Source organism: Rhynchophorus ferrugineus, unplaced genomic scaffold, assembly GCF_030347505.1.
Source record: "Rhynchophorus ferrugineus isolate W39M unplaced genomic scaffold, kcgeb_rfMv2 rfM11, whole genome shotgun sequence".
Lineage (NCBI taxonomy): Eukaryota > Metazoa > Arthropoda > Insecta > Coleoptera > Curculionidae > Rhynchophorus > Rhynchophorus ferrugineus.
This window is the reverse complement of record NW_027472590.1, coordinates 30,996,965-31,023,529: the sequence shown is the minus strand read 5'-3', so window position 1 is coordinate 31,023,529 and position 26,565 is coordinate 30,996,965. Positions and strand designations below refer to the sequence as shown.

At 31.9% G+C, this 26,565-nt stretch overlaps 1 protein-coding gene across 2 annotated transcripts in view; it reads left to right on the top strand.

Moving 5' to 3' along the window:
- The window catches only part of Gycalpha99B (guanylate cyclase 1 soluble subunit alpha 2), a 204,412-nt gene extending 178,345 nt beyond the window's left edge, over positions 1–26,067 (top strand). For both annotated transcript variants that reach the window (XM_076418371.1, XM_076418373.1), the window contains 2 exons: positions 5,989–6,143; positions 20,990–26,067. In XM_076418371.1, the coding sequence (XP_076274486.1) occupies positions 5,989–6,143; positions 20,990–21,203 (369 nt within the window). In that variant the 3' untranslated portion in view covers positions 21,204–26,067. The remainder of the gene's footprint in view (positions 1–5,988; positions 6,144–20,989) is intronic.
- The last annotated feature ends 498 nt before the right edge of the window (positions 26,068–26,565 follow it).

Genomic DNA, 26,565 nt, shown 5'->3' with positions numbered 1-26,565 from the left:
TACTTTTGTTTCTATATATTTTTTATTAATCTCCTAGAACGTCAACAATCTACTCTTGGGCAATATTATTATTATACAATTTCAGTTGTATAACATAACTACTATATCCTAACATATAGTAGATCACTTCAGTAAGTGATCTACTGTACAACTTATAATCTAAATCTTATTCTAGATACTATTCTAACTTATTTTAAAGTCTATTCTAATTTATTCTAAAAACTATTCTAGATTATTCTAGAGATTATTAAATATCACTCTACGTGCCTATTAATCATTTAGTCAGTATCAATGTCATATCAATCATCATCATGATAATTTGCGTTTGAGCCTACGCACTTTACTGTCATCGCCCACATTTAACTATTTGGCTAGTGGCATTGGGATGCACTAATAGTCTTTTAGAGTACTTCGCACTAACACTGGTTATGGGGTCTATGGCGATATCGCGCTGAATCAGTTTGTTGGATACGTAATATGGGGCATCGACGATAACTCGCAACCATTTATTCTGGCTGTTTCTATATGGAAAGAATGAATATTTTATTACTATTGGTGCTAATATGTTACTATCTGATTATACATAAACTGCACATGAATATTTTTACTTTCGTATATTTTTATTTTACAGGTTTGAGTCTAATTATTTATATTACCTCTTGCCTGTTTTAATTTTCGTTTGGCTTGTTCTCTATTGTGTCCGATAGCAAAAATCTTAACAGATTGTTGATTTTTGGGTGCCTGTGTTAGTCTCTTTTGCTTGGCGGTTATAAGTATGCGGTTATCATCCTGTTTTTGGGTTAACAAAGAAATTCAACAATCTCAATTAATTTTGAAATAGCAGGAAATAGTTTTGGAGTAATTTCCTACATTAGCTTGTTCAAACTTTTCTTATTATTACTCCTAAAGCCACCAAAACTTCACAAAGGTAAATTGTATAAAAAAAGATTTTAAAAAGTGTATAAATGAATATGGAAGAGGACTGTTTGGGAATAAACTTCAATGACTAGTTACCATAATTTGATGAATCAGTTTTCATTAAATGAATTAAATTTTCGTCAAATAACTCCCATCTCAGACAAGTTTACATATATTTCCTTACGAACATGTTTTTTGATAAATTATCAGCTTCAACAATTTAACATTTGCTTAACCTCGTTTAAAGCGAAGGGTTAATTAGTAAGTTTATAATATGCTGATTTATAAACGCACAAGTAAGTTCTGGCTTAATTTCGAATTTATCCAGGTCTTTGTTTAGAAACAGCAATTACTCTTCGGCAAAAAGTGCCTTTCTCCGTCTGGCTTTGTGATTCGTTCGTCTTGTTAATTTATGATTAAAGTGAAAACGTGGCGGGATAAGATCGTGTCGTTCTGTTTCTCCGTGTTTATTCGGCTGTTTCGTAGCAATCGAGATTTACGAACAGACATCAGAGTTATATTTTAAATATGTTTGTAGGTTAATGAGGTTATGTTATATACGAAAAGATTGGTTAAAATTAAAATTAATTCAAAAATATTCTATCATAGGTTCACCTGCCGGCTTGGCTGGCGCAGTAAAGAAGACAGAATGGTCCACCTACTGTTGCGATAGTCGCAGGTTGGAATCCTGTTGGGGCATGTTCGTAAATTTATGTTTGTGATTGTCCTTAGGCAAAAGTCCTAATCCGACAAAAAAATGATCCCAGTCACGCCAGTAACCAGGGTGGGTAAGACCGGGTGTCTTCAGAGATGATTTCTAAGTTGGTCAGCGGCCAGTCGGTAGGCTTAATACCGAGGACCGTGGTTCGGAGCCCACGTTAAACTGTATCTCCCGTCCAGATAAACCCTCATTGGTAAAAAGGAAACTTTAAAATGTATAATAAGAAGTTCACCTCAGGATAACGAGAAAATAAAATCAAGCCAAGTTAAATTAAAACATGTTTTGAAACTATTACAACAAATTTAGATAAAAATAAAGATTACTGATCAATACCAGGTGAAATTTTATTATCTACCATATACCGACTAACAGAACAGATTGACCAAAACAATGAAACTTATGACGTCAAAATGTTAAAACGCAATGTTGCCGCATCAGCTTTGAGTTTGACTTCATGTTGGCTTTGACGTAAGAAAATTCTAATCCAAATAAAGTAATGGAACAAAAATGTTATAAAACGTAATTTTTATATTTATATAAAACATAATTTATTTATTAATTTATATATTGATAAAGGAGCAAAATCATCTCCATCTGACTACAGGCCCATCAGCCTTCTCAGTACCAGTTCTAAGCTTACCGTGAGAGAGCTTACCTTACTCTGCTCTCTCAACTCTTTCACAAAGGTAAACAACATCATTCCTGACGAATAATTTGGCTTTCGCGCTCACCATTCATCCGTCCATCAGGCCGGCCGCCTGACCACACACATCCATCACGCTCTTGATCAACGTAAAGATACTTGGAGCAGTGCTTCTGGACCTAACTAAAGCCTTCGAAAGGTCTGGCACGATGGCTTGATCTCAAAGTGCGTCCTGTTGGGCCTAATCGCTCTCATTAAGTCTATCGGACAATTTTTGTCCAGCTCAAGATCGGGGAAACACTTTCCACTCGAAAGCAAATAGATGCTGGCGTACCTCAAGGTCTCCCGCTAGTCCCAGTCCCAGTCTGACATTCCCAAATCCAGAAAGCTATCCAGAAAGGTTCGGGATAACAAACCTGCTATCTTCTCTGATGATTTCTCATCTCCAAATGCTTATTTAACAAGATGTTAATTCGGTCCGTACTCCTCTACGGATCTAATGCCTACAGGTGAAACGGTTTCAAGTTTTCCAAAATAAGCTCCTCGGGAGAATAATAGATGCTCAATGATTTGTCAGAAATAATGAAATTCACAGGGAAACTGGCACTCCAGAAATCAAGCACTTCATATCTCAGTCCTTCCGCAAACAACAAAGCAGCTCAAGTTCTTCTGAAAACGCGCTTGTTCGCGAGCTGGTGGAAATGCTGGGAGCTTAGCACCGTGTCACCGTTAACCTCCTCTTTTCCAGGCTGAAACGACCTCATCCGTCCCTGCAGTCATAACTTTTGCCCTCATGCGACAGCATCCAGTCGTGTGTTATCTTAAACTCGCGAATCTATAGTTGGTTTTACTATCTGTTTCTTCACTGGGTCTTCGTGCCCAATAACTGCTGTCCGGTTAGCGCGTGCCATACCCCCAAATTTAATGCAGTAGCAGTGGCGACTCACAGGGGTCAACTGTGAGGCGGTTTCGGTTTACTGTATTGGGAAGTCTAGAGGCAGTGCCACATAACCCAGTCCAACATGTCACTCCAGGGTAAGTCTCCGCGACCAGGTATTCGTCATGCCTTTCACCGCCTGGTTTTAGGCCAGAACAAAAAATATGACCGGCGATTTGAAATTTATAAATAAAAGAAAAGCGCCAAAAGAACATTTGCGATTTATTAAAGATTTTTACAGATATTTGACAACCCGACGACTTTTGTAAGCTGATTCGGTTACATGTGCGGATGCATCAGACAGCATTTTGTCTCTCCTTAACTGCAATAAAATGGCCAGGAATCTATTTTCTAATATTAGAACGAATATACAAACTGCAATAGACAATATATTATTCACTGTGAATTCAATGTTATTTTAAACCGACTATATCGCTTATTAGTTATTAAATTCGTCTAATTTTTATTTGATTGCACTGCAAGCTGAAGACCCATCAAGATTACCAATCTTCGTAGAAATGACCATTAAAATTTAACGGTTGAATAAACATTTACATAAAAACTTAAATACCAAAGAACGGGATTTATTACCAAGGACCATCTCTTTTTTTATTTGCTCTGCAGATAAAGCGACAAAAAAGGCAACGAAAATAAAAGTCCCGGATAATTAATTTGAATCCAGTTTTACAAGGACCATTCAGGAAGATGTTTATTTTTTCCGTATCACCCGTACTACGGCGCATCCCCCAAAAACAGTTATAAAAGAAGAATCGTCTATTTAAATCCTCTTTTGGGCGAAGGTGGTTCTTGCCGAATAATGAAATGATAAATGAATGAGCTCTAAATGCTTCCATAAATTCAGGCGCGAAGAAGAAAAAGTATAATAACTTCCATTAATTCGGCTCTTTTCGGAAAAATAATGAAACACTCAAGTTTTAATTGATTTCGTCGGACTCTGACGAATGGATATCGAATTTTTATCAGGTCTATATTCGCATTTGTCTTTTATTAATTTATTTCTTTATTGTGCGCCCCGAATATTTCATTTATCTGTTCAAAAAATAATTAATTTGGCAAATTAGAGGTGTCTTAAAAAAGTTCATATTTTATTAATTGATTTTAAAAAAATGGTAATCAGAGTATTCATTTTTTTTGTGAATTATTACAATACACAATTTATTTCATATAAATGGTGTCATCCAAATGTTAATTAACAACAATTACCAAAACTCAATTTGTTAAAGTATATTTCTCCAGAAGACTAAAGGAGTCTCTGATGCTTTCATTTTGAACTGGATGCACTCTGGTAGCGCCCGTTTTGCTTATTTCAAACAGAGCTCCACAAAGAATGGAGACCAACACCAAGCTGTGAAAGAAGTGGTGCAATGACCATAAAAGACAGAAGAAAAGAAGACTAGATACTTGAAGATTGGAAGATTTATTATGATTATTTCATTTATCCCTGCGAAAAAAAAACAATAAATTTGGCAAATTAGAGGTGTTTTAAAAGAAAGTTCATATTTAATAGATTGATTTAAATCAATGGTAACCAGAGTATCCAATTCTTTTTATGAATTATTAGAACACACAATTTGGGTTTATATTTCATGAGAATGGCGTCATCCAAATGTAAACTTCCTTCGCAACCCTCAATTTCTAAAACTAGATTTCGCCAGAAAACTGATGGAGTTTCTGATGCTTCCATTTTGAACTGGGTGCACTCTAATCAACTTCAAGCAGAGCTCCATATAGAATATAGGCCAACACCAAGCTGTAAATGATGTGGTGTAATAACCATAAAACCTAGACACTTGAAAATTAGAAGAATATCGTATAGTCTGATTAATAATCGTCTATATTGTTTGATACAAAAGGACCGATTTATTTATGGGGAATCCCAAAAGAAGCCCATGATCCAAACTTCCTGCTTCCTACAGTAAAGCATTGGCGAGTTTCCGTTATGATTTGGTCGGATACATCATGGTATTCAGCTAATTCTCTCATTCACATCATTGACCGGATTACGGCGAATTATTATCTCGTCATCCTCAGTGATGAAGTTCTTAGTATGACTATCATATTGGAACCATATTCCATGAATATAATTCAACCATATACACGGCCAAAAAGAATAACTCTTGGTTTGAAGGACATCAGAATATTATCAAACATCTTCTCTGCACTATCCTTAGACCTCAACATAATTGATTCTTTAGAGTGAGTCCTAGAGCAAAGGGTGAGGAGTAGATTTCTATCTGCAACTTCATTCATCTAGAGGTTGTTTCGATAGAAAAATTAGCAACGCTTTATTAATTTGTGCGCACATTGGTGTTGCTCATATAATTTTGTCCATCCTCTGTATATATATATATATATATATATATATATATATATATATATATACTATCATAAAAACATCATATCAAACAATCATAAAAATATTATACTTATTACAAAGATGGAGACAATGACGATAAATGTATATAATAAAAAGGACGAAATAATTATAGTGTTTATAAATATATGATGGGATAGAATAATATCGACACTATACACAGTATATCTTGGTCAATTCTCTTGGTCACTAACCATAAAGGAAATTCGGCATCACAAGCCATTATATTTGGCAAGCCTGTTACTAACAAAAAAGTATTTATAAAAGCTTAAGTCGGAATCTTGTTAGCAGTAGATTGGTTAGAAAAATGTACATAACTATGAAATATTTATCAATTCCTTGATTATGACTTTAAATGATGTTTTTCTTTCCAGATGCGGATTGGAATCCACACCGGATCGGTACTTGCTGGAGTTGTAGGAGTTAAAATGCCACGTTATTGTATGTTCGGGCACAATGTCACCATAGCCAATAAATTCGAATCCGGAAGCGAGCCACTGAAAATAAATGTCAGTCCTACATCGTACAGGTAAGTTCATATTATAAATTAAGATATACGCTTTTTAGTAGCTGTCCTCAATTATTATGCTGTTTTATGTAACAAATTAAGCTATTAAATACATGAAAATGTTCATTTCTTAACTATTAGATCTAAAATATTATTAAACATAAAAAGTTGTCAATCTAATTTATACAAAAATGGTTACTTCCAACACGGAAAAGGCCATTAGGTCTAGTTATTGTTTTATAGAAAACTGTGTTAACAAATTGTATCCTTCTACCGATATTGGAGAACCTCTTTGAAAGCTAGCCTTGGGGCCATTAAAAGGATACAATTTGTTAACACGGTTTTCTATAATACAAAAACTAGAACTTAATAACCTAATAACTTAATAAGATTTACGTATTCTTTCACGTACTAACTTTAAAAAAGAAAGGGAACAAATAATTACTGAATTCTATGTCTATTCTAACATGCAATTTATAATTTCATTTAAAAAAAAGTAGAATTACTTTTATATTTGAATGTTCTGTGGATCTGTAAAAAGGAATGGAATTTTTTTTATGGAATGGAATAATACCCCATAAAGGTTTTATCGTATTTTAATATGTTAATTGTTATTGTTAAATAATATACTATAAAAAATATGGACAATAAAACAGAACTTAAACAAAACCTAAGAACTAAAAATGTACAACAACCATAAATACTAAATAAAAATTAAGCATATACCTAATCATATCATAGAAAAACAACTAATTAATGACATAATTAAAAATTGATCGCGCAATAAATACTAGAGCTTTTTAAATAAAGTAAATGTTTTATTTATTATTGAATGGAAATATTTTTTAACAAAAATCAAGAGCAATCAAAATATTACCTATTATTGCCATAAAAACCATATATATATATATATATATATATATATATATATATATATATATATATATATATATATATATATATATATATATATACGTTTTGTGCGTATATACGTATATGTACGTTTCTCTGACGTGTACAAAATGATCTACATGAATAGAAGCATAAAAACCATCACTGACTTAGGGATTTTCTTTGATGAATCTATAAAAAGTCACCAGGGTACTGTATCGTATTGTATCTAAAATGCATTTATCTGAAATTTGGTGCAATAATCAAATTTCTGATGCCTTGGAATTTCTTTATATTATTTTCCTTTTCAGGATATTAAAATACTATATAAACAGTCATTAAAAGTACACGACTGAAACAATCAATAGTAAATAGTAATAAAATCAGTCGGACTGAAAATAGCAATTGAAAACAGCAATTGAAAATATATATATGTATATATATATATATATATATATATATATATATATATATATATATATATATTAGTGTTAAGTTTTAGTTGAGTATTAGTTATTAGTGTTGAGAACTATCGTTAGTTCGACTATAGTTCGACTATATCGACTATATAGTTCGACTATATCGACTATAATTTTAGTACTTTTGTGATATTGTTAAGAAACTTGCCATCGTGTGTTAAAAAGAAACTGATTTTAAAGCTTCTTCTAGAATATTTTTTGTAGATCTCTGTTATAGACTACTTAATCCTAATTCGGTTTTATGTGAAAAAATTCAAAAGACAAGCCGAAAAACACTTTAGAGATAAACAACACGGGGGCGAACGATGTTTAAAATAAAAATAAAAAAAGATTTAATAACGCCCCCTCTGTCCTGTCCTAAGAGGCTCAATTTCGACGCCGAGACGTCACGTAATTCCGACGTTTTGATCCGTGAAAGTGACGTAACGGGATCAGGTTGGTCGACGGCTGGAAGGGACTGTAACGAAGCGACATAAGAAAGCTTAGAAAGTCGTCGATTGGTGGGGAAGGAGAAACGCGGCCTTATCCAGAAAGTCATAGGAATATAGAAGGGAATCTTCAATGCAATAATTGTAAAAAATGTAGCTTTTTTGCACCAGAGTTGTTGCACCTGTTATATTTAAAAACATATTATATTACTACTGTACAATATGGAATAACATTATGTTACTATCGTACAAGAGATTGATTGCTGATGCCAAATTTGTATTCATATTTTTGTTTCCCAAAGCCAAAAGATCTATAAATAAAGTTATGTTATGTATTTAAAATTAATTATACACAGTTGTCAGAATGAAGAACATACTGTTACACTATATTTGTTAAAAAATCTGATAAGGTAATGTATTTTATTAAAACCACTATAACCTAGAACACAACACAATAGACGTATAATCAAAATTATAAGAAACGAGACTGATAAAGAAAATATTTAAATATTCTAAGGAATACTACAGAAAATAATTAATTACCAAAATTGTTCAAAAACCCAGAATTTCTTCAATCGAATAAACGGAAATTCGTTTACTTCGGTATAATTTTTTAACAACAATTACGTCAAATTTATCAATAATTTTGTTTTTATTAATGCTTTTTGTTTTTCACATGTGCCCATTTAAAATTTCCCTCTATATTCTCTATATTTTGCGGAGGGGACCCACCGAGAGGGGAGGGGTGAACCCGCTTTAAAATCCTGGACGGCCGCTGCCACGTAACCAAATTATTTATGGTGTCGTTTGTCTTCTTAGCGTTTCTTATCCATATTCCGGTCCTTAAAATTGCGCAGGAAGCACGAAAAATTGCCGGAATTAGCAAACGCAGAAAAAATACATCGAGATGTGGAAATAATTAGGATTAGTTCCAGTGTTCTTCGTCTGTATTCTGGGTCAAGGATAAAGTATTGAATTTTTCTTCGTGATTTAGTTTGTATTTCCGAGTCAAGGGTCTTAGAAATAGATGCTAAGAATTGTTTTTCTCTACTCCTGTTCGCTGTCAAAATATTAGTGAAGTTACAACAACAAATAATTAAATTAAATGATGTTGGTTTCTATTAAATCGACAACATAGGATAGGCAGTAGGAAAAAATTCATAATCATCCTTTTCATCATCATCATCATTATCGTTAACTATCTTTCACGAAATCTTATTCTATTCTATTAATTTTCTTAATATTCCCGTGGTATTTTTTTTTATGTTTTAAAGTCTCCTTTTACCAACTAGTGATTTATCTGGAATGGACCTACAGTTTAACCTGGACTCCGAGCCACAGTCCTCGGCATTAAGCCTACCGACTGGCGAGTGACCAACTTAGGAATCATCCCAGAGGACATCCGGTCTTACCCAGCCTGATAACCGGCGCCACTGGAATCATTTTCCTTCTTGGATTTTGTACTCTTGCCTAGGACAACCACAAATATCAAACAATCACAAACAGGATTCAAACCCGTGACTATCGCAACAGTAGGTAGACCATCATGTCGCCTTTACTACTACGCCAACCAATCCGGCCGTTGGTAGATTTAATCACATTGCCTAAGATATTAAGTATAATCAACTCACCCATCTATTGTCCGAGAGACGAAGAGTTAAGAAATATCACGACTAGAGCTCATATATAAAATCGTGAACCTGAAAGACATCTGTTTCTCTATGAATTTGATTATTCCTGACCAACCAGGGGGCAATTATTATTCTCGTGAGAATTTTGTTTTGAAAAACATGAAGACATTCCCTCTGACTAGGTGAGACGTATTTTAAATAAACACTGGAACTGTATAGAACGACTGATCGAACCAGCATTTTGTACGAGAGAGACTGCTGGCCCGGTTGATGAGCGGGAACAGCAAACTAACAATACCTTGACCTTTCTGGAGGGACCTTTGAATCCGGGAGTTCCACTTAAACTTGCAATCAAAGACAAGACCGAGGTAGGCAGGCTTCTTCTGACCATGGGATTTCGGCATTCTCGATTTTAAGACGCGAAATGCTTGGTGCAAAACGCTTTTTATGGAAGAAGATGGAAAGTATAATTCTTTACAACATTTTTATTTCATTGTCTTATTTATATTAGAATGTTATAATAAATAAGAGCTAAAATAAATTAAAAGTCAAATTTAAATTCGGCAACATTGCGACATATTAACGTCTTAAATTGAGATGGACTAAACAATTGACCCGTGCATTTGACAGAAAATAGTAATTATTATTTTCAGTCGCCAGTTTTTTGACTATCGACTGTTTCGACTGTTTTCAGTCGATAGTTCCCAATGCTAATTAAAACGCTAGACCGTACACATCTTTACTAAGAGAGCAAATATTGAGACAGATTGACTGGGAAGTTTTGATTCATTCACTATATCTTCTGACTTCAGGAGGGTCTTGTGAAAATCATTTGTTTCGATTTTTAAGGGACCATATACTCATAATTTGTTAACGTTGACAGTGTATTATTTGATGCTGACAAATATCAAAACTACTGTACTTAGAACCATCATTAAACTACATATTCCGCTAGGCTGGCGGTTTATATTAAAAAAGCAATGAAATCGCATATGACACCGGTATTCGCGACGCCGATAACCATGAATATATACGCCGTTACTCCGTTGACATTACGAAAGCGTGGAAAATCCATTCGGCGGCAGCGATTTCGCGAGAAATTGTTTAGTTATGGAGATCGAACTCCCTCTACTGGAAAATATTTGCCAATAGCACCGAGTAAATACGAAGATATAGGTAAATAGCGTCGGAAAATGTATATCAGCCACAGGTAGAGGGTGGAGCTTGAGTATATAAGTTCTGAACTTTGCCCGCGGCATCAGTCGTCTTAATGGGAAACGATTTGCCTCATCGATAAGGGTGAGTTTTAAGCGTGTATGTATATGTAACTGTTACGATGTAGATTGCAAAAAATGCAATGAAACATTTGTTTATGTCTACCTAGTAACAATTTCATAATAATTCAGTTTTTATCATAGTCTCTTCAAAACTTCATTCATGTTTCGAAAGTCATTCCTTCATTACAGTCTTTTCTGATGCTATTGTCGGAATTTTTCTACCAGTGTCCTATGGCTATGATATGGTGCAATTTTCATAATAATAACTGATAATTCCTCCAGGTTCTCCAACAATTGATTCCAAGTACATGGAGAAAAACACTAATTCTGCACCAGGTATAAAACCATTGTTATTCCTTGCATGAATATCAATATATCTGCTCTGAGATATTATGACCAATAAAACTTAACCAAATCCTATTGTAACTTTTACCTTTTTCCATCAATATTTCTTGTCATTACAGTTTTTTTTGTCACTTTCTTGTTTATTTTGAAATGTCCAAGTTTCATGAAGATACACAAAGTCAAATCATTTATCTTCCTTGATCTTATGGTACGCTTTTAAAAATTGCTTTATTTATACTTTATTGACATTAAAATTTTGTTGAATGTCAAAACTAGCGTTGGGAACTATCGACTGAAAACAATCGAAACAGTTGATAGTCGCAAAAGAGTCGAAACAGTCGATAGTAAAAAATCTGACGACTCAAAATAGTAACGGACAATGATTTTTTCAATTCGTGATGTTAGACGAAGATATATGAATCCTTTCCTGTATAAATTGTGAGAGAGAAAAGGACGGAGATAATTGCTTGGAGCAGTTAATATTATATGTGCTTATTTCTACCAAACGAAACGTAAATGTACATATTCCTTCACGTACTAACTTTAAAAAAGAAAAGTAAAAAATAAATACTATTTACATGCAATTTATAATTTAATTTTAAACGAAGTAGAATTACTTTTATACTTGAATGTTCTATGGAAGGAATGGAATTTTTCTATGGAATGGAATAATACCCGAAAAAGGTTTATCGTATTTTAATATGTTAATTGATATTTTTAAATAATATACTGTAATAAATAGAGACAATACAATAGAACTTACACAAAACCTAAAAACCAAAGATGTACAATAACCATAAATACTGAATAAAAATTAAACATATACCTAACCATAGACTACTAGAGCTTTTTTAAATAAAGTAAATACTTTATTTATTATTGAACGGAAATATTTTCTAACAAAATTGGGAGAGTAATCGAAATATTACCTATTATTGTCAAAAAAGCAGTCAAAAGTATTTTTGCTATTTATCATTCAAAATTTTAATCTTTTTACTCTATTACATTAACAATCTTGAAAAATATCATTCCAAAAAGCTGCTATATTATTATACAATATATTTTTATTTACAAGTAACTACCAAAAAGTCATAAAACTATATATATTACATATAAATCCTTGTAAGCATAAATTGGGTACATTTTTGTCAAGGTCGCGGCTACAGACACAGAGACAGAACGTTAAAAATCAGTCGAATGAAACACGTAGAACCAAAAATAGTAAGTAAAAGTACACGACTGAAACAGTCGATAGTAAATAGTAACAAAATAGCGACTGAAAACAGTCGACTGAAGTCACTGGTAAAAAATAGTAAAATCAGTCGAACCAAAAATAGCGACTGAAACAGTCGATAGTAAAAAGTAGTCAATTACTAAACATTCGATAGTCGATTTCAGCCAATAGTTCCCGACACTACTCAAAACCAAACTGAACTAAAACTCAGAGTTGATGCACCAACATTGCGACCTTCTGATGTCACATATTTCGATGACGCATTTATAATTAAACTTTAAATAGACTATATGTTATATTGTATGAAGACGTTTTTATATTTAGATAACGTTTAAGTATAGCTATTTGCTGATCACTAACCCTACTCATAAAACCAACAAAATATCATCTTTATATGCTGCGACACAAATTTACTATGAATGGTTGGGACAGCCCTATAAAATTTAAGTCACGCTAATTGTAGAATTCTTTGGGTTCTATTGTTAGAGGGTCTAATTTATTAATGAATTTTTTAATATATATGACATGGAAAAGAACTATGACCTGATAAAAAACATTCGCAGTATATTGAACGTCTGGTAAATATAGACAGGCAAAAGGGTACCAAGTAAACAGAACAGACGTGTTCAACAAGGATGATTCCCATCGGCTCGTTGTCGAGTGTTTAGGATAACGAGGGTTTAAGTACCGAGGCTAGACGAAAAGTGCCGGATGTTTAGACCTAGTAGAGGATTCTTTTTGGCGTCTAACCATAAATATCAAGAAGACCCGAAGTCGTGGAGTTTTTGGGAATTCCTTAAGAGTCCGAAACGCACATATTTTATCAGCGTGAGAAGTTCCTAGCTGCAAGATTGTTTCCCACCCAGATATTATCAGCGAATCGGCTTACAGAAAAGGGTTTCTTGGAACAGCCTTGTCCACCACCACCAAGAAACCGAGGGAGGAGCTTCAGCTGTGCAAAACACTGTGCATGCACAACGAGGAGACCGTCTGACAGTAATTTGCATGAACACCGAGGAAAGGAGTGTTATATATATATATATATATATATATACGTATATATATATATATATATATATATATATATATATATATATATATATATATATATATATATATATATATATATATATATATATATATATATATATATATATTCTTTATTATCAATTAAATAATTCCTCTTCTTTTTTGAAGTTTTCTCAACTAGATTTTCCATACTTTACGCAATCAAACATTTTATATATAAAAATATGCTATAAAATATTTCAAAAAAGTAATGAAGCCCCTCGTGACGCTAGGTCCGTGAAATTGGTAAACATGAATTTATCCGCGATTGCCCGGATGACGTCATCGAAACGTGGAAAATCCATTCGGCGCCAGCTATTCCGCAAGAAATTGTTTAGTTATGAGATCCAACTCCTTTAACTGCAAAATATTTGCCGGCGGCCCTAGAGAAATATAGGTCAATATCGTCTGAAAATTTATATCATCTGCAGGTAGATCGGGGAGAGTTTGAAACGCCGATATTATCTGTCGACGTAGCTTGCTTTAATGGAAAACCATTTTTATCGAACATGTTTGCACCAACGTTAGAACTTATATATAGATTATTTCATCTCTCACAGCAATTTCTCAAACAATTAGAAAGATTAGGACCTACCACAATCACCCTGAATGAAAATACGATACTAGGGAGTTCAATCAATTCAGTTGTTCGGGCTCAAACCGAGTTTGTATTAGGAAATCAACCAAGAAAGTACTTACACTAGAAACCCGGTTTTCACAATTGAAGTTGAAGAAAATTACAATTGAAAAAAACTATTTGTAAATTAGTCTTACTGTGGCAAACTTCTAGATCTAAAAGATATACAGAGCTCTTAATTTATTTTAAAGTCTATCTTTCTCTGTTCAATTGTTGCAGTATATTTTATACACTTTCTTCCACTAACGACACACAATTTATTTGAGATAACAAATGTTATACACTTGTACAAATAATGTTAGTTATGTATGAGGAGCTGTATGTTACATAAGAATACTGTGGTGGTATTGGTTTTCAGTTAAATCATTTGCTATTGGCTTTTGGTGTTAGTGTACTGTACTCTTCGTATTTTTGTTCAACGTTTTTGGATCTCTGTTTTCTCTTTTTTTGTTCTGGCCTACCTTCCATATTATATATCTCTCTGATCGAGAGAAGTTGAGAGAAGGAACTTGTAGAACCCATCAGTTATTGTTATGTAAAATTCACTGCACCATAGCATACTGTGAGAAGAAAATTCCAACAAATCAACAAAGACTCTCATTAAAGAATAGCTTGCAAAAGATAAATTAAGTTTTAACTGACTGAACAATATACCATTATTGCCACAGGATGGATATAGATATGGGTTATGGCAAAAGATTACTACAATGGACATGCTATTCGATATGGATATTTAGCAAGAACTCTTTGGCTATGTTCAAAAAACCATAATTTAAAATTTATTACACTTTTGGTATGAATAAACTCAGACTCACAGAACGAGAAGTTGACAAATGATGGAATCGTGAACAAGTGTTAGATAGATTGGAAATTAATATTTTGTAATACTTGTTTACTATTCCACCATTTGTCAACTTCTTTTAGTGCCTTATGGAATTTATCACCTTTTGGTTAGTAGTTAGTTTACTTTGTATTATTGTAGACAATGCTTCCTTCCACATATCCAAACACTTCTTGCTTATATATCAATTCGATTTAATTCAATAAGCAATGATAGAGAGAAAGACGTGATACTCTAGCCCTATTGCTCAACTGTCTACTCTACAGTACCTGTCTTCAGACCTATTTCTAAAAAATAAATCACTTAAAATACAATTAAACATTTTATTAATATTTACCGAGTAACAATTTGAAATAATTCACCTGATGGTTTCTATAAGTTCTTTAACAGCTGATTTTCAAACCTTAACTTAAAGTTGAAGGAAAGTACTAACTCTACTACAGGAAAAAAGTACTGTGTCTCAATCAAATGACTGAAAGTCCTCTTCGTTAATCATTAGACCTCTTCGTGGGTTAAAATTGCTCCATTTTACCCCGATGTTTTCCAACAGTGTATCAAGGAAGGTCTTATGTTTCTCAAAGGGCAATATATCCATAATTTTTTATCGATATATACGGGGAGTTTTGTACATACGTCATCTAAATTTGTGACGTCAAAACATGGCAATGTTGCAGTATCAACTATGGGTTTAATACAGTTTGGATTGACATACAACAAAATTCTAATCTAAATAAAATAACTATGAAATAACTAAAAAGCTGGCTCCAACTTTGCGACCTCTTTTTTGCGTGATATTATCGAAGGACTTGATGGTTAAGGTTGTATTTGATTATATTTATATTGAACTCTTTTCAATTCCACCTACGAGTTCGAGTTTTTGATGACGTGATTTCAGTACTACTTTGGATAGACTATAGAATAAAATGACAGATATGGGGTACATACGGTCTGAAAGCAGAATATTCATCATTACCCTTAAACAATTGAGGTAATTCGTGGAATAATGTCGATTAAATATTTATTTACAAAAAAAATCCTAAAAAAAGACACGTGTTACATGTGTTAGAGATTTAAACTGGTCTATTGACAGGCATGCAAAAAAAAATCGGGAAACAAAACGAAAACTAACCGGCGTGAAACGTTTTAAATTCTTCGGATTCTTGTCGCGCGAAAATTTCGCTAAATTAAAAAACGTGTTTACAGCACGGCTTTGTCAACTGATCACACCTATTTATTTTAATCCCGGCCTAATCGATGAACTCTACTGATTTTGTATCACCAATATGGCGAGACTCTTCTATTCCGGGAAAACTGAAATAACCGGAATCACATTGTCCGCTTTCGTTTAATTAATAGTTTTAACGTTGATTCTAATTAACGTTGGGAACTATCGATTGAAAACAGTCGATAGCCGTAAAACGGTCGAAACAGTCGATAGTCAAAAAATATCGACTGAAAATAGTAACACACTATTTTCAGTCAAATGTACGCTTCGACTGTTTTTGTTTTAATTCGTGATGTCAGACGAAGATGTACGAACCCTTTCCTGTATAAATTGTGAGAGAGAAAAGGACGGAGATGATTGCTTGGAGCAGTTAATTTTATATGAGGTTATATTTTCCGATGGCAGCATAAGCGAAACGGAGATGTATTAGCTTTAAAAGAAAAGGAAAAAATAATTACTGAATACTGTTATAATAATAATAATAATAGTACATAACATGCAATTTGTAACTTAACTTTAAACGAAGTAGAATTACTTTTATATTTGAGTGTTAATCTGAATGAATTGATATAAAAGCTTTATTTATTATTGAATGGAAATATGTTTTAACAAAAATTGAGAGAGTAATCCAAATATTACCCATTATTGCCATAAAAACAGTTAAAAGTATTTTACTATTTATCATTCACAATTTTAATCTTTTTACCCCATCATATTAATCTTAAAAAGTATTATAACAAAATTATGTAATATTAATATACAATATATTGTTATTTACAAGCAAACTACTACAAAAAATCATAAAACTATATATATTACATATAGATTAGTGTTGGGAACAATCGACTGAAATCGACTATCGACTGTTCAGTAATTGACTACTTATTACTATCGACTATTTCAGTCGCTATTTTTGGTTCGACTGTTTTTACTAGTAACTGTTCTAAGTCGACTGTTTTCAGTCGCTATTTTCGGTCCGACTGATTTTATTACTATTTACTATCGACTGTTTCAGTCGTTTACTTTTAGTTACTATTTTCGGTTCTACTAGTTCATTCGACTGATTTTTAAGATTCTGGCCTTCCGTCCTAGCCGCGATCTCGAAAGTAATGCGCCGAATATATGCTTATATAGATTTATATGTAATATATGTGGTTTTATGTTTTTTTGTAGTTTGCTGGTGAATAACTATATTGTAAATTAATATAGCAGCATTTTGGAGCGCTAGTTTTCGAGGGTAAAAAAATTAAATTGTAAATGATAAATAGTAAGATACTTTTGACTGGCATAATAGGTAATACTTTGGACTGGTATAATAGGTAATACTTCTTTGATAAACTTTCATGGCGTCTTGTCTGTCGAAACTTTTTTCCTAAAATCTTGAAAACTAAAATTAGGTTCCAAAAATTTCAGAAATTGCATAGATCCAACTGCATGCTGATCTCCCCTGCAGAAAAAGTAAACTCCCAATCCCCCAGAAAGCGACTCTGTATAAAATGCCAGTCCATCCAATCTGCCTCTACGGAGCATAGGTGTGGTACTGGTATATCTCTGAGAGACAACTTGAACTACTCCAAGTGTTCCAATCTAAAAAAGTCCGCGTGTTCAACACAATTTTCAATATCAAAATCAACAAAATCTCAATTAACAGAATCGGCCGATCTGCCCACCACAAAAATAACTACTGTGGCAACATATGCAGATGACACAGCAATCTTAGCATCCCATGAAGATCCAGTCACAGCATCAATAATGGCGCATTAAAGCCAATGAAACAAAATCCACGCATGTAACGTTTACCCTGCATAGAAGAACGTGTCCACCAGTGAATATCAATCATCGTCAACCACTCCAAGCAAAGCATGTTAAATATCTTGGTATGCACTCAGATCGACGCCTAACCTGGAAGAAGCACATACTCTCTAAACGGAAAAAACTTGGACTTAAATTGTATCAAGTGTATTGGCTCATCGGGCGCAAATCCAAGTTATCATTAGATAACAAGGTATTGCTGTAAGAGTCTATACTCAAACCAATTTGGTCATATGGAATCCAACTATGGGGTACCGCTAGTAAATCTAATAACGGTTCCAAAATAAGGTGTAGCGTGCCATTGTTGATGCTCCGTACTATATTTCAAATAAAGTGCTACAACGCTATATTCCTCTAGAAACTATAACTAGTGTAAGTCAACGTGTTTGTGTGAAGTACTTCGAAAGAGTGTCAGTTCATCCCAATGTACTCGCTAATCAGCTAATGATGGTGAAGTACGTAGACTAAAACGTTAATCACCACCTGATCTGATTACTGGACATATGTAGACTTTAGAGTAAGCTTTAGAATAAAACTAATTAATTAAGATAATATTTTATACAGAAGATTACTTAATGAAGTGATTTTCTACATGCCATGTATATATAATATAGACATAAGAATTACTTATTGCCAATAGGGCAGATTGTGGAATCACGGAGAATAATTTTAAAAAATTAATAAAACCATGTACCTAACGACACAGTTAAAACAAAAATGAACTGAAAAACGAATCTGTATGAAGACCTAAAAGAAAAGTTATTAGATTTTTTTAATTTATTATCAACCAACTAATAAAAATACGAGGTTCCCGTTTACTTCTAGTTTTTGTTTTATTCGGACTAATACCATTAATTAAAGTTGAGAAACTATTTACTTAAAGTTGCGAAAGTTATTTTTGAAATCGTATTAAAATTTCCATCAAGTCAAAAGCTTCAACTTTTCGTGCAAACTAGGCGATAAAGTTATTAAAAAATTCAGCTTTCTTAGATTTGTTCAATTACATTATTCATTTCTTATTTATATATTTTTATTACAACTTAAATCTTGTAACTTGCAAATAAAGTGTGATTACTTAAAACGTTTTCAATTTCAATTAATCTTGTATCATTTTATTATTCATTATTATGATGGGCCTGTCAATAATCTCAACACAAAAATTTTAAAGACGGTTTTAGACTTCTTGGATGGAGTTGTCCCAAATTACCTAAATTACATCAACATTTGATAGTGTGGTGCTTCTTAACGTAGTCCTATCTGAACTATATATATAATATATAATTGATTTATATATATATATATTAATACGAACACGTAAACAAATGAGCCTGTCAAAGTTGTCCGGTTGTCAGACTTATGCAAAATTATTGAAAGCAATAGTGGCAAGAGGTTATAACTCTAACCTATAAATTATGTGGCTGTATAATTAACTGCAGTTTTTAGATGTACTATAATTTTGAAATAAATTATATTTAATAACATTTTTGTTCAATTATTTTATTTAGATTAGAATTGTGTTGTATATCAAAGCCAAACTGAACTAAAATTCAGAGTTGATGCGGCAACATTGCGATGTTTTGACGTTGCAAATTTATAAATAAATAATATATATATATATATATATATATATATATATATATATATATATATATATATATATATATATATACTACTATATATATATATATATATATAAACTACTATATATATATATATATATATATATATATATATATATATATGTACTACAATATATTACATGGTCCATATACATAAAGGATACCAGCTATTCAGTTAAGAATATGAAGTCAATTTTCTTTAATATTATGTAGACTTCCTCATTTTTTCTTAGTCATAAAACGATAGTCATAAAAATACTTTTAAAAAACTATAAAATAAAAACATAAAGGAAGCATAAAAAGCTCCATAAACTTTTAATTCTGCAAAATTAAAAAACTTATAATAAATAATAATATCTGAAATTTGGTTTCGACAATAGCCCTATACTAGGTGCTTGGATATATTTTGTTTTGTTTTACATGATTTTTTCATTTTAACCTACCGTCGAGATGTTTACAGGGATATTTAGCTGATTGTGCTTGAGGAATTCGGAATCTGTTAATATATATAGATATAATTAGGTTTTTGTCATTTCGCCGCAATACAAAATGAACATGAACACATTTGGAGCTTTCCAGCCCCTAGTCCATTTGTCGATCTTTTTGACTGCTACTTATTGTACTTATTCTACAGCCTCAAAAACAGATATATATTTTGCCATGATAAATGTGTCGTTGGAAAATGTTCCAAGTACCGTTTCTTTTGTTGTTGTGATACCAACATTATATAGCAGATACAGAAGTGGTCCCAAGACAATGTGGAACTCCAACCGAAATAGGTTTTTTTTTTTCAAAAACCTATGATTCAGCGGTAGCAATTTGCTCGTTTTGTAGATTAATACCAAATGCCATACCTGGTCCAAAGCTGGTGAGACCTCCAAGACTGTTGCAAGGCAGTATGTCTTTTCTTCTAATACCTTTTCAATGACCCCTGTTATTCTGTGTACTTGATCGACTACGTCGTGATGGTGATTTCGAAATTCAAATTGGTGATCTGGTATAAAAAGTTTAATACGTTTTAAAAATTATTGTGCTAGTTTGTCAGGTTTTTAGGCTTAATTATTCGAGCAATCTTAAAGCATTCCGGAACATACTTCACTCTCAAACAGGCATTGAATATATATGTCAACATGATTATTGTTTTTTTGTGGCAGCACTATCAATAACACAGATGAAAGGAGCCTTTTTGCAGCTTATTACTTTTAGCTTATTATTTTTGTCGAAATAACTTTTATTCCGTATAAAGTTAACAGCTAGACTTATTATAAAGTAGTTTTTGAACTATTGCGTCCCATGACATTATCTATTTAGACTTATATGTCAATATTCATAGAAAACATTAGCTACTATAAGTCTTTAATCGAGTTTTTTTCATTGCAGGAGACTGATCACCACTCCAGGATTCAGCTTCGAGGCCCGCGATCGTTCCTGCCTCCCGAAAGACTTCCCGTCGCACATACGCGGCACCTGTCACTTCCTAATCGGATACAAACACCCGGACGTAGCCGAAGACGCCCCCCTCGTCCAACATATCCGGGCGGGGGTGAAGGATCTGGGCCTATCGTTCGATCATGTGGAAGAGGGCTCCTCATAAATATTCTATTAATAAATGCCGGCACGGCACACGAGCAACGCCTCCAGCCGAGGTTCATTTTTCCCCAGATATTATCTACGCCATTTACGTTGTTAAATATTTTGAATTTTCGGTCGGAATATAGTCGAAATAGATGGGTCATTCTAAGTTAAGAGGTACTCTCTTATTAAAACATTACATAAATGGTACAATTTTAATCTAATTATATTGACATTCTTATCGTAACAACTAATTTGTGCACATCTGCAAGATTCCCACTCCACTGATTCTCCACTGTATTCAATTTATGTCATTTTACAAGATATCGGGGGAGATACTAAACCAGGGGAGAGACTAGATGCGCAGGGTATTTGTGCAGCCCTGCAAAGTGGCCAATCAATTTATTGATTATTAATTGCATCTTGTTTTAACAGGACAGGGGAGATACCCAATACAGGGGAGATACTAGATGCACTGGGTATTTATGCAGACCTGCAAAGTATCCAGTCAAATTATTAATTATTAATTTTATCTTATTTTTTGAGAGAGTAGAGGAGATATTCAATACAGGGGAGATATTATATAGGGATAGATAATACGAGGTAGGATATTTTTCTTCATTTTCAGATTTCAGACTTCTATTTAAACTTTATTTTCAAACAGCCTTTAATTACAAAATAATGATGACGTTAAACTTTTAAACAGAAATGCTTAGTTCCATAACAATCGTAACATTAATTTAATATTCAGAGATGTGTCTTATGATTAATAAGAACAAAAGAACTAGATAAATGTTAGAATATGTAATTTCTATTGAAACAAATCATTTGGGAATATCTGCAAGGTAGCCAATCAATTTACTAATTTTGTTTCTTTTATAAATGACCAGAAGAGAGATTCATCACAGGGTAGGATACTTTGTAAACAGGGGATGGACTTTAACGTTGTTTTGTGAAGGATTTTTTTTATTTTTAACAATAGATTTTATTTAATCATTACATAATTATTAATTATCAAACTTTTAATGTTCAAACAGCCTTTAGTAATACAATAATACATTGTTAAGCATTAAATCAGAAATACTTAGTTCCATAACAATCTTAGCATTAATTTAATATTCAGAGATATGTCTTATGATTGATAAGAACAGAAGAACCAGATAAATGTTAGAATATGTAATTTCTATTGAAACAAATCAATTGGGAATATCTGCAAGGTAGCCAATCAATGTACTAATTTTGTTTCTTTTATAAATGACCAGAAGAGAGACTCATCACAGGGTAGGATACTTTGTAAACAGGGGATGGACTTTAACGTTGTTTTGTGAAGGATTTTTTTTTATTTTTAACAATAGATTTTATTTAATCATTACATAATTATTAATTATCAAACTTTTAATGTTCAAACAGCCTTTAGTAATACAATTATACATTGTTAAGCATTAAATCAGAAATGCTTAGTTCCATAACAATCTTAGCATTAATTAAATATTCAGAGATATGCCTTATGATTGATAAGAACAGAAGAACCAGATAAATGTTAAAATAGTTTCTATTGAAACAAATCATTTGGGAATATCTGCAAGGTAGCCAATCAATTTACTAATTTTGTTTCTTTTATAAATGACCAGAAGGGAAACTCATCACAGGGTAGGATACTTTGTAAACAGGGGATGGATTTTTAACGTTGTTTTGTGAAAGATTTTTCTTAATTTTTAACAATAGATTTTATTTAATAATTACATAATTATTAATTATCAAACTTTTAATGTTCAAACAGCCTTTAGTAATAAAATAATACATTGTTAAGCATTAAATCAGAAATAATTAGTTCAATAATAATCTTAGCATTAGTGCAATATTCAGAGATATCTCTTATGGTTGATAAGAAAATAGACACCACATTAATGTTTGAATTTGGATATAATTAGATAACATTTGTTTTTAAACAGCTAATACGTGCATATATGAAAGGTAGCCAGTCAATTTATTAATTTTATCTTGTTTTATAAGAGAGCAGAGGAAATACTCAATACACTATACGATACTTTATGAACAGGGGAATCATTTTAATGTTGAGTTATGAAAAAATCGGACCCTTTTAAGAATGCACTTTATTTATTAATTACACGATTTCTAATTGTCAAACTTTTAACTTTCAAACACAGTGCACTTGAAATTAACACAGATATCCCTAACCATTAAAAAACCAAAATGTAAAGGCGCCTAAAATTTGGTCCTTTGGTTCTTACAAACAAATTTTAATAGAAATTAGAATCTTGCCATTAAGTGGAAATATGATAAATGAAACATAAAAATGTTTAAATTACCCCTGTTGGATGATATTAATAATATTCTCAATGAATCTATAAAATGTTCTCTACATTTTCAGGTACTGATTTGGTACTGTCAGTTTTGATTATTGAATTTGATCCCATGTGCTACAATAAATGTCATTATAATCAATTTTGAAATTCCTTCCATTCCAATATTTTGTTTTTATAGAATTTGATTATTATTGTCGAATTATTAACAATAATCTTTCCGCTACATTTTTTTCTAGGCGTACTTCACGCATTTCTTTTTGCTGGATGTCATGTTATGTGAAAGGCATATTATGCTATAATTAAATGTGTATGATAATTTAAATCATAATGTGTATTCTATAAATTACGCAACAAAACAACTGTCAGCACGTTAAAAACAAAAATATTTAGATCCGACGATTTTATATCTTCCCTGGACATAAAGCCTCTCTGTCAAGGCATGGGGGTTCTTCTTGGTTAGAAAGCAAAACTAATCAAAACAATATTTACAGTAACCACTCAACAAAGAAATATTAAAATCTGTACAGAAATAAAAATCACAAAATAAAGACAACAATAAAGCAATTTTTTTATCCACGTTTTTCTTTTAATTAATGATTTTGATATTTTATTAGATTTATATGCATTTAAAAATTACTAACACACGATCAGAGTCTATTAGGGGACAGACCAGGGGAGATACGCTCTACATATTGAAGACACTATTGTGACTAAATTAAGTAGATTTAAGCATTGAATTTAAGTGGCCATAAAGAAGATGGAGAGTATTGAGAGATAATAACTTACATTAATCAAATTTTCGAAGGAATGTGACCTTTTATCGTAAACATCGAAAATACCTCTTAACTTAGAACATCTAATACTACAGCTAAAATTGGATGTTTGAAGAAACTGATATTGGGAACACAATATTATAGCACAAGCTCAAAATGTTTAGTTTTAATAGTTCGAGATAAGCTCACATCGCAAGGCATGTTAATTTTCTTGCCTGACGGTGATTTTAACACGTCTCATTCTAAATATATTTTACCAATTTCCAACTGAATTGAATAAGGTCAGTCATCACTACCAAAAAAATCTAGTTTCCCCTTATGCTAAGCTAAATTATAACTTTAACAAATCACCACTAACTTCTACCAATTTAAATATAATAATAAAGATTCTTGTTTGTATATACTGTATATATGTAACTTATTGATGAGAATCTCCTAAAGCTTGGTTTAATGATAAGTACCTTTTTATTCAAAACCAACATTATTTAATTCCGTAAATGTAGTTAAGATAATAGGAAAAATATATGTATCAAAGCAAAAGTTCGATGACTAGTGACACTTGGAATTGTTTTACTCTATTTCTGACACCATAATAGTTATTGAGGTATGTATATCTAAGACAATATCAGCTGTTTGATTTCATAGAATACTTCTGCAATTAAATTTTGCTCAAAACAAAAAAAGAGGAATAACACTTCTGTTAAATTAGAAAATTAGTGCTGATTCAATGTAAAGACAATCATTGTACAAGCAATCCGTGTGTTTATGCAATATTAAGATGCTATGCAGACCAATCACTCTAGAAATTGTCCCAGAGCTGTTGACATTTCTCCTTCTCACGTTTTCTAAACTGTCATTTCTCGTGCCTGGTAAAATAAGATATATTATATTTCTGAAGCTTTTTCTGTTACATAATAATTCAATAAGAAATAAAACTATCTCTTGGCACTTCCCTCTGATACTTATTTTTTAATATAATATCTTTTATTACGTTTAATATTTTAATTACGTTAATACGTTTAATGTATTAATTAATGTATTATAATATTTCATTTTATTTGGATCCACTCAGAAGGTATATAGTGAGATAAATAGTTATGGCTAATAAACTAAAGTTAATAATAACATTTAGGCATTAAACAGTTAAATATATTTACAAAATATGCTTTAACATATACACTTACTACATATTTTAAATTTATTCTTAGTAAATGTTTACTCGATCGCAAAGTGATCAAATCGATATACCAATCAAATTTTACCTACACTACACTACATATTCTTGTGACAGTGAAGTTATAGTCAGTGGAGGTAACAACTATATTGTTGTTTTTACTATTTTCTTCGAAACTATTTCATATATTCTTACCATACAAACCTTAACTGGACTACCACAAATATGAAAAGAACATCAATTAATGTTGAAACTTATCTGTCACCAATTCCGTGACTACAACAAACTAGAGCAGCAGAAAAGTGTAGAATAATTCCTAGAGTCGTTGAACATATCTGTAGAACTCTCTCAGATAGCTACCTACTCTGTTCGTTATTATTGTATATTAAAAACGATATGTTATATCACAATTATGAAAGCGTCGATCGTTCTAAATATTTAATATAGCGACGTAAGACTCATTCCCAAAGCAATTGTACTATGATCATGTTTAAGAATCCTAAAGCCGGCCTCCTAGCGAAGGTCCCGCTTCACCACGCAATAATTTTAAAACGATTATACAGCTATGAGTGTTTTTTTCTGCGAAATAAACTTTCTTCTACAAGCTTACAACTGTTTCTATTTATTTTAATTCCTATTCTGTTACTTCACTATGTCCTATTCACGATATCATCATTAATATATTTTATATACGTATATAAAAGTTATATGTACATTTGAAGAATATAATATATATAAAATAAATATCTTGAAGTCACAAGTTAACTACATATTTCTGTTGAGACATAAGTTAAACTTTTTTATATTTTTTCATCTGCTATAATATATAATCTGCTAAAAATTTAGTGTGAAGAACTTTTTATAAACATTCTTAATTTTTAAATAATTTTGGAAAGAAAAAAGAGAACAAAAAAAACAAAATGTAACTATTTATAAATATAAAAACATTATAATAACAAACCAAAGTTATTGTTCTTGTAAATTATTCACATACTTAAGAGTGTAAACTATATTCTCGAATTCACAAATTAACTTAAAATATCCCTTAAATCTCAAGTTATTGTACATTATATCAAAGTTATTATCATTTAATAAAGAAATTTAATTTTG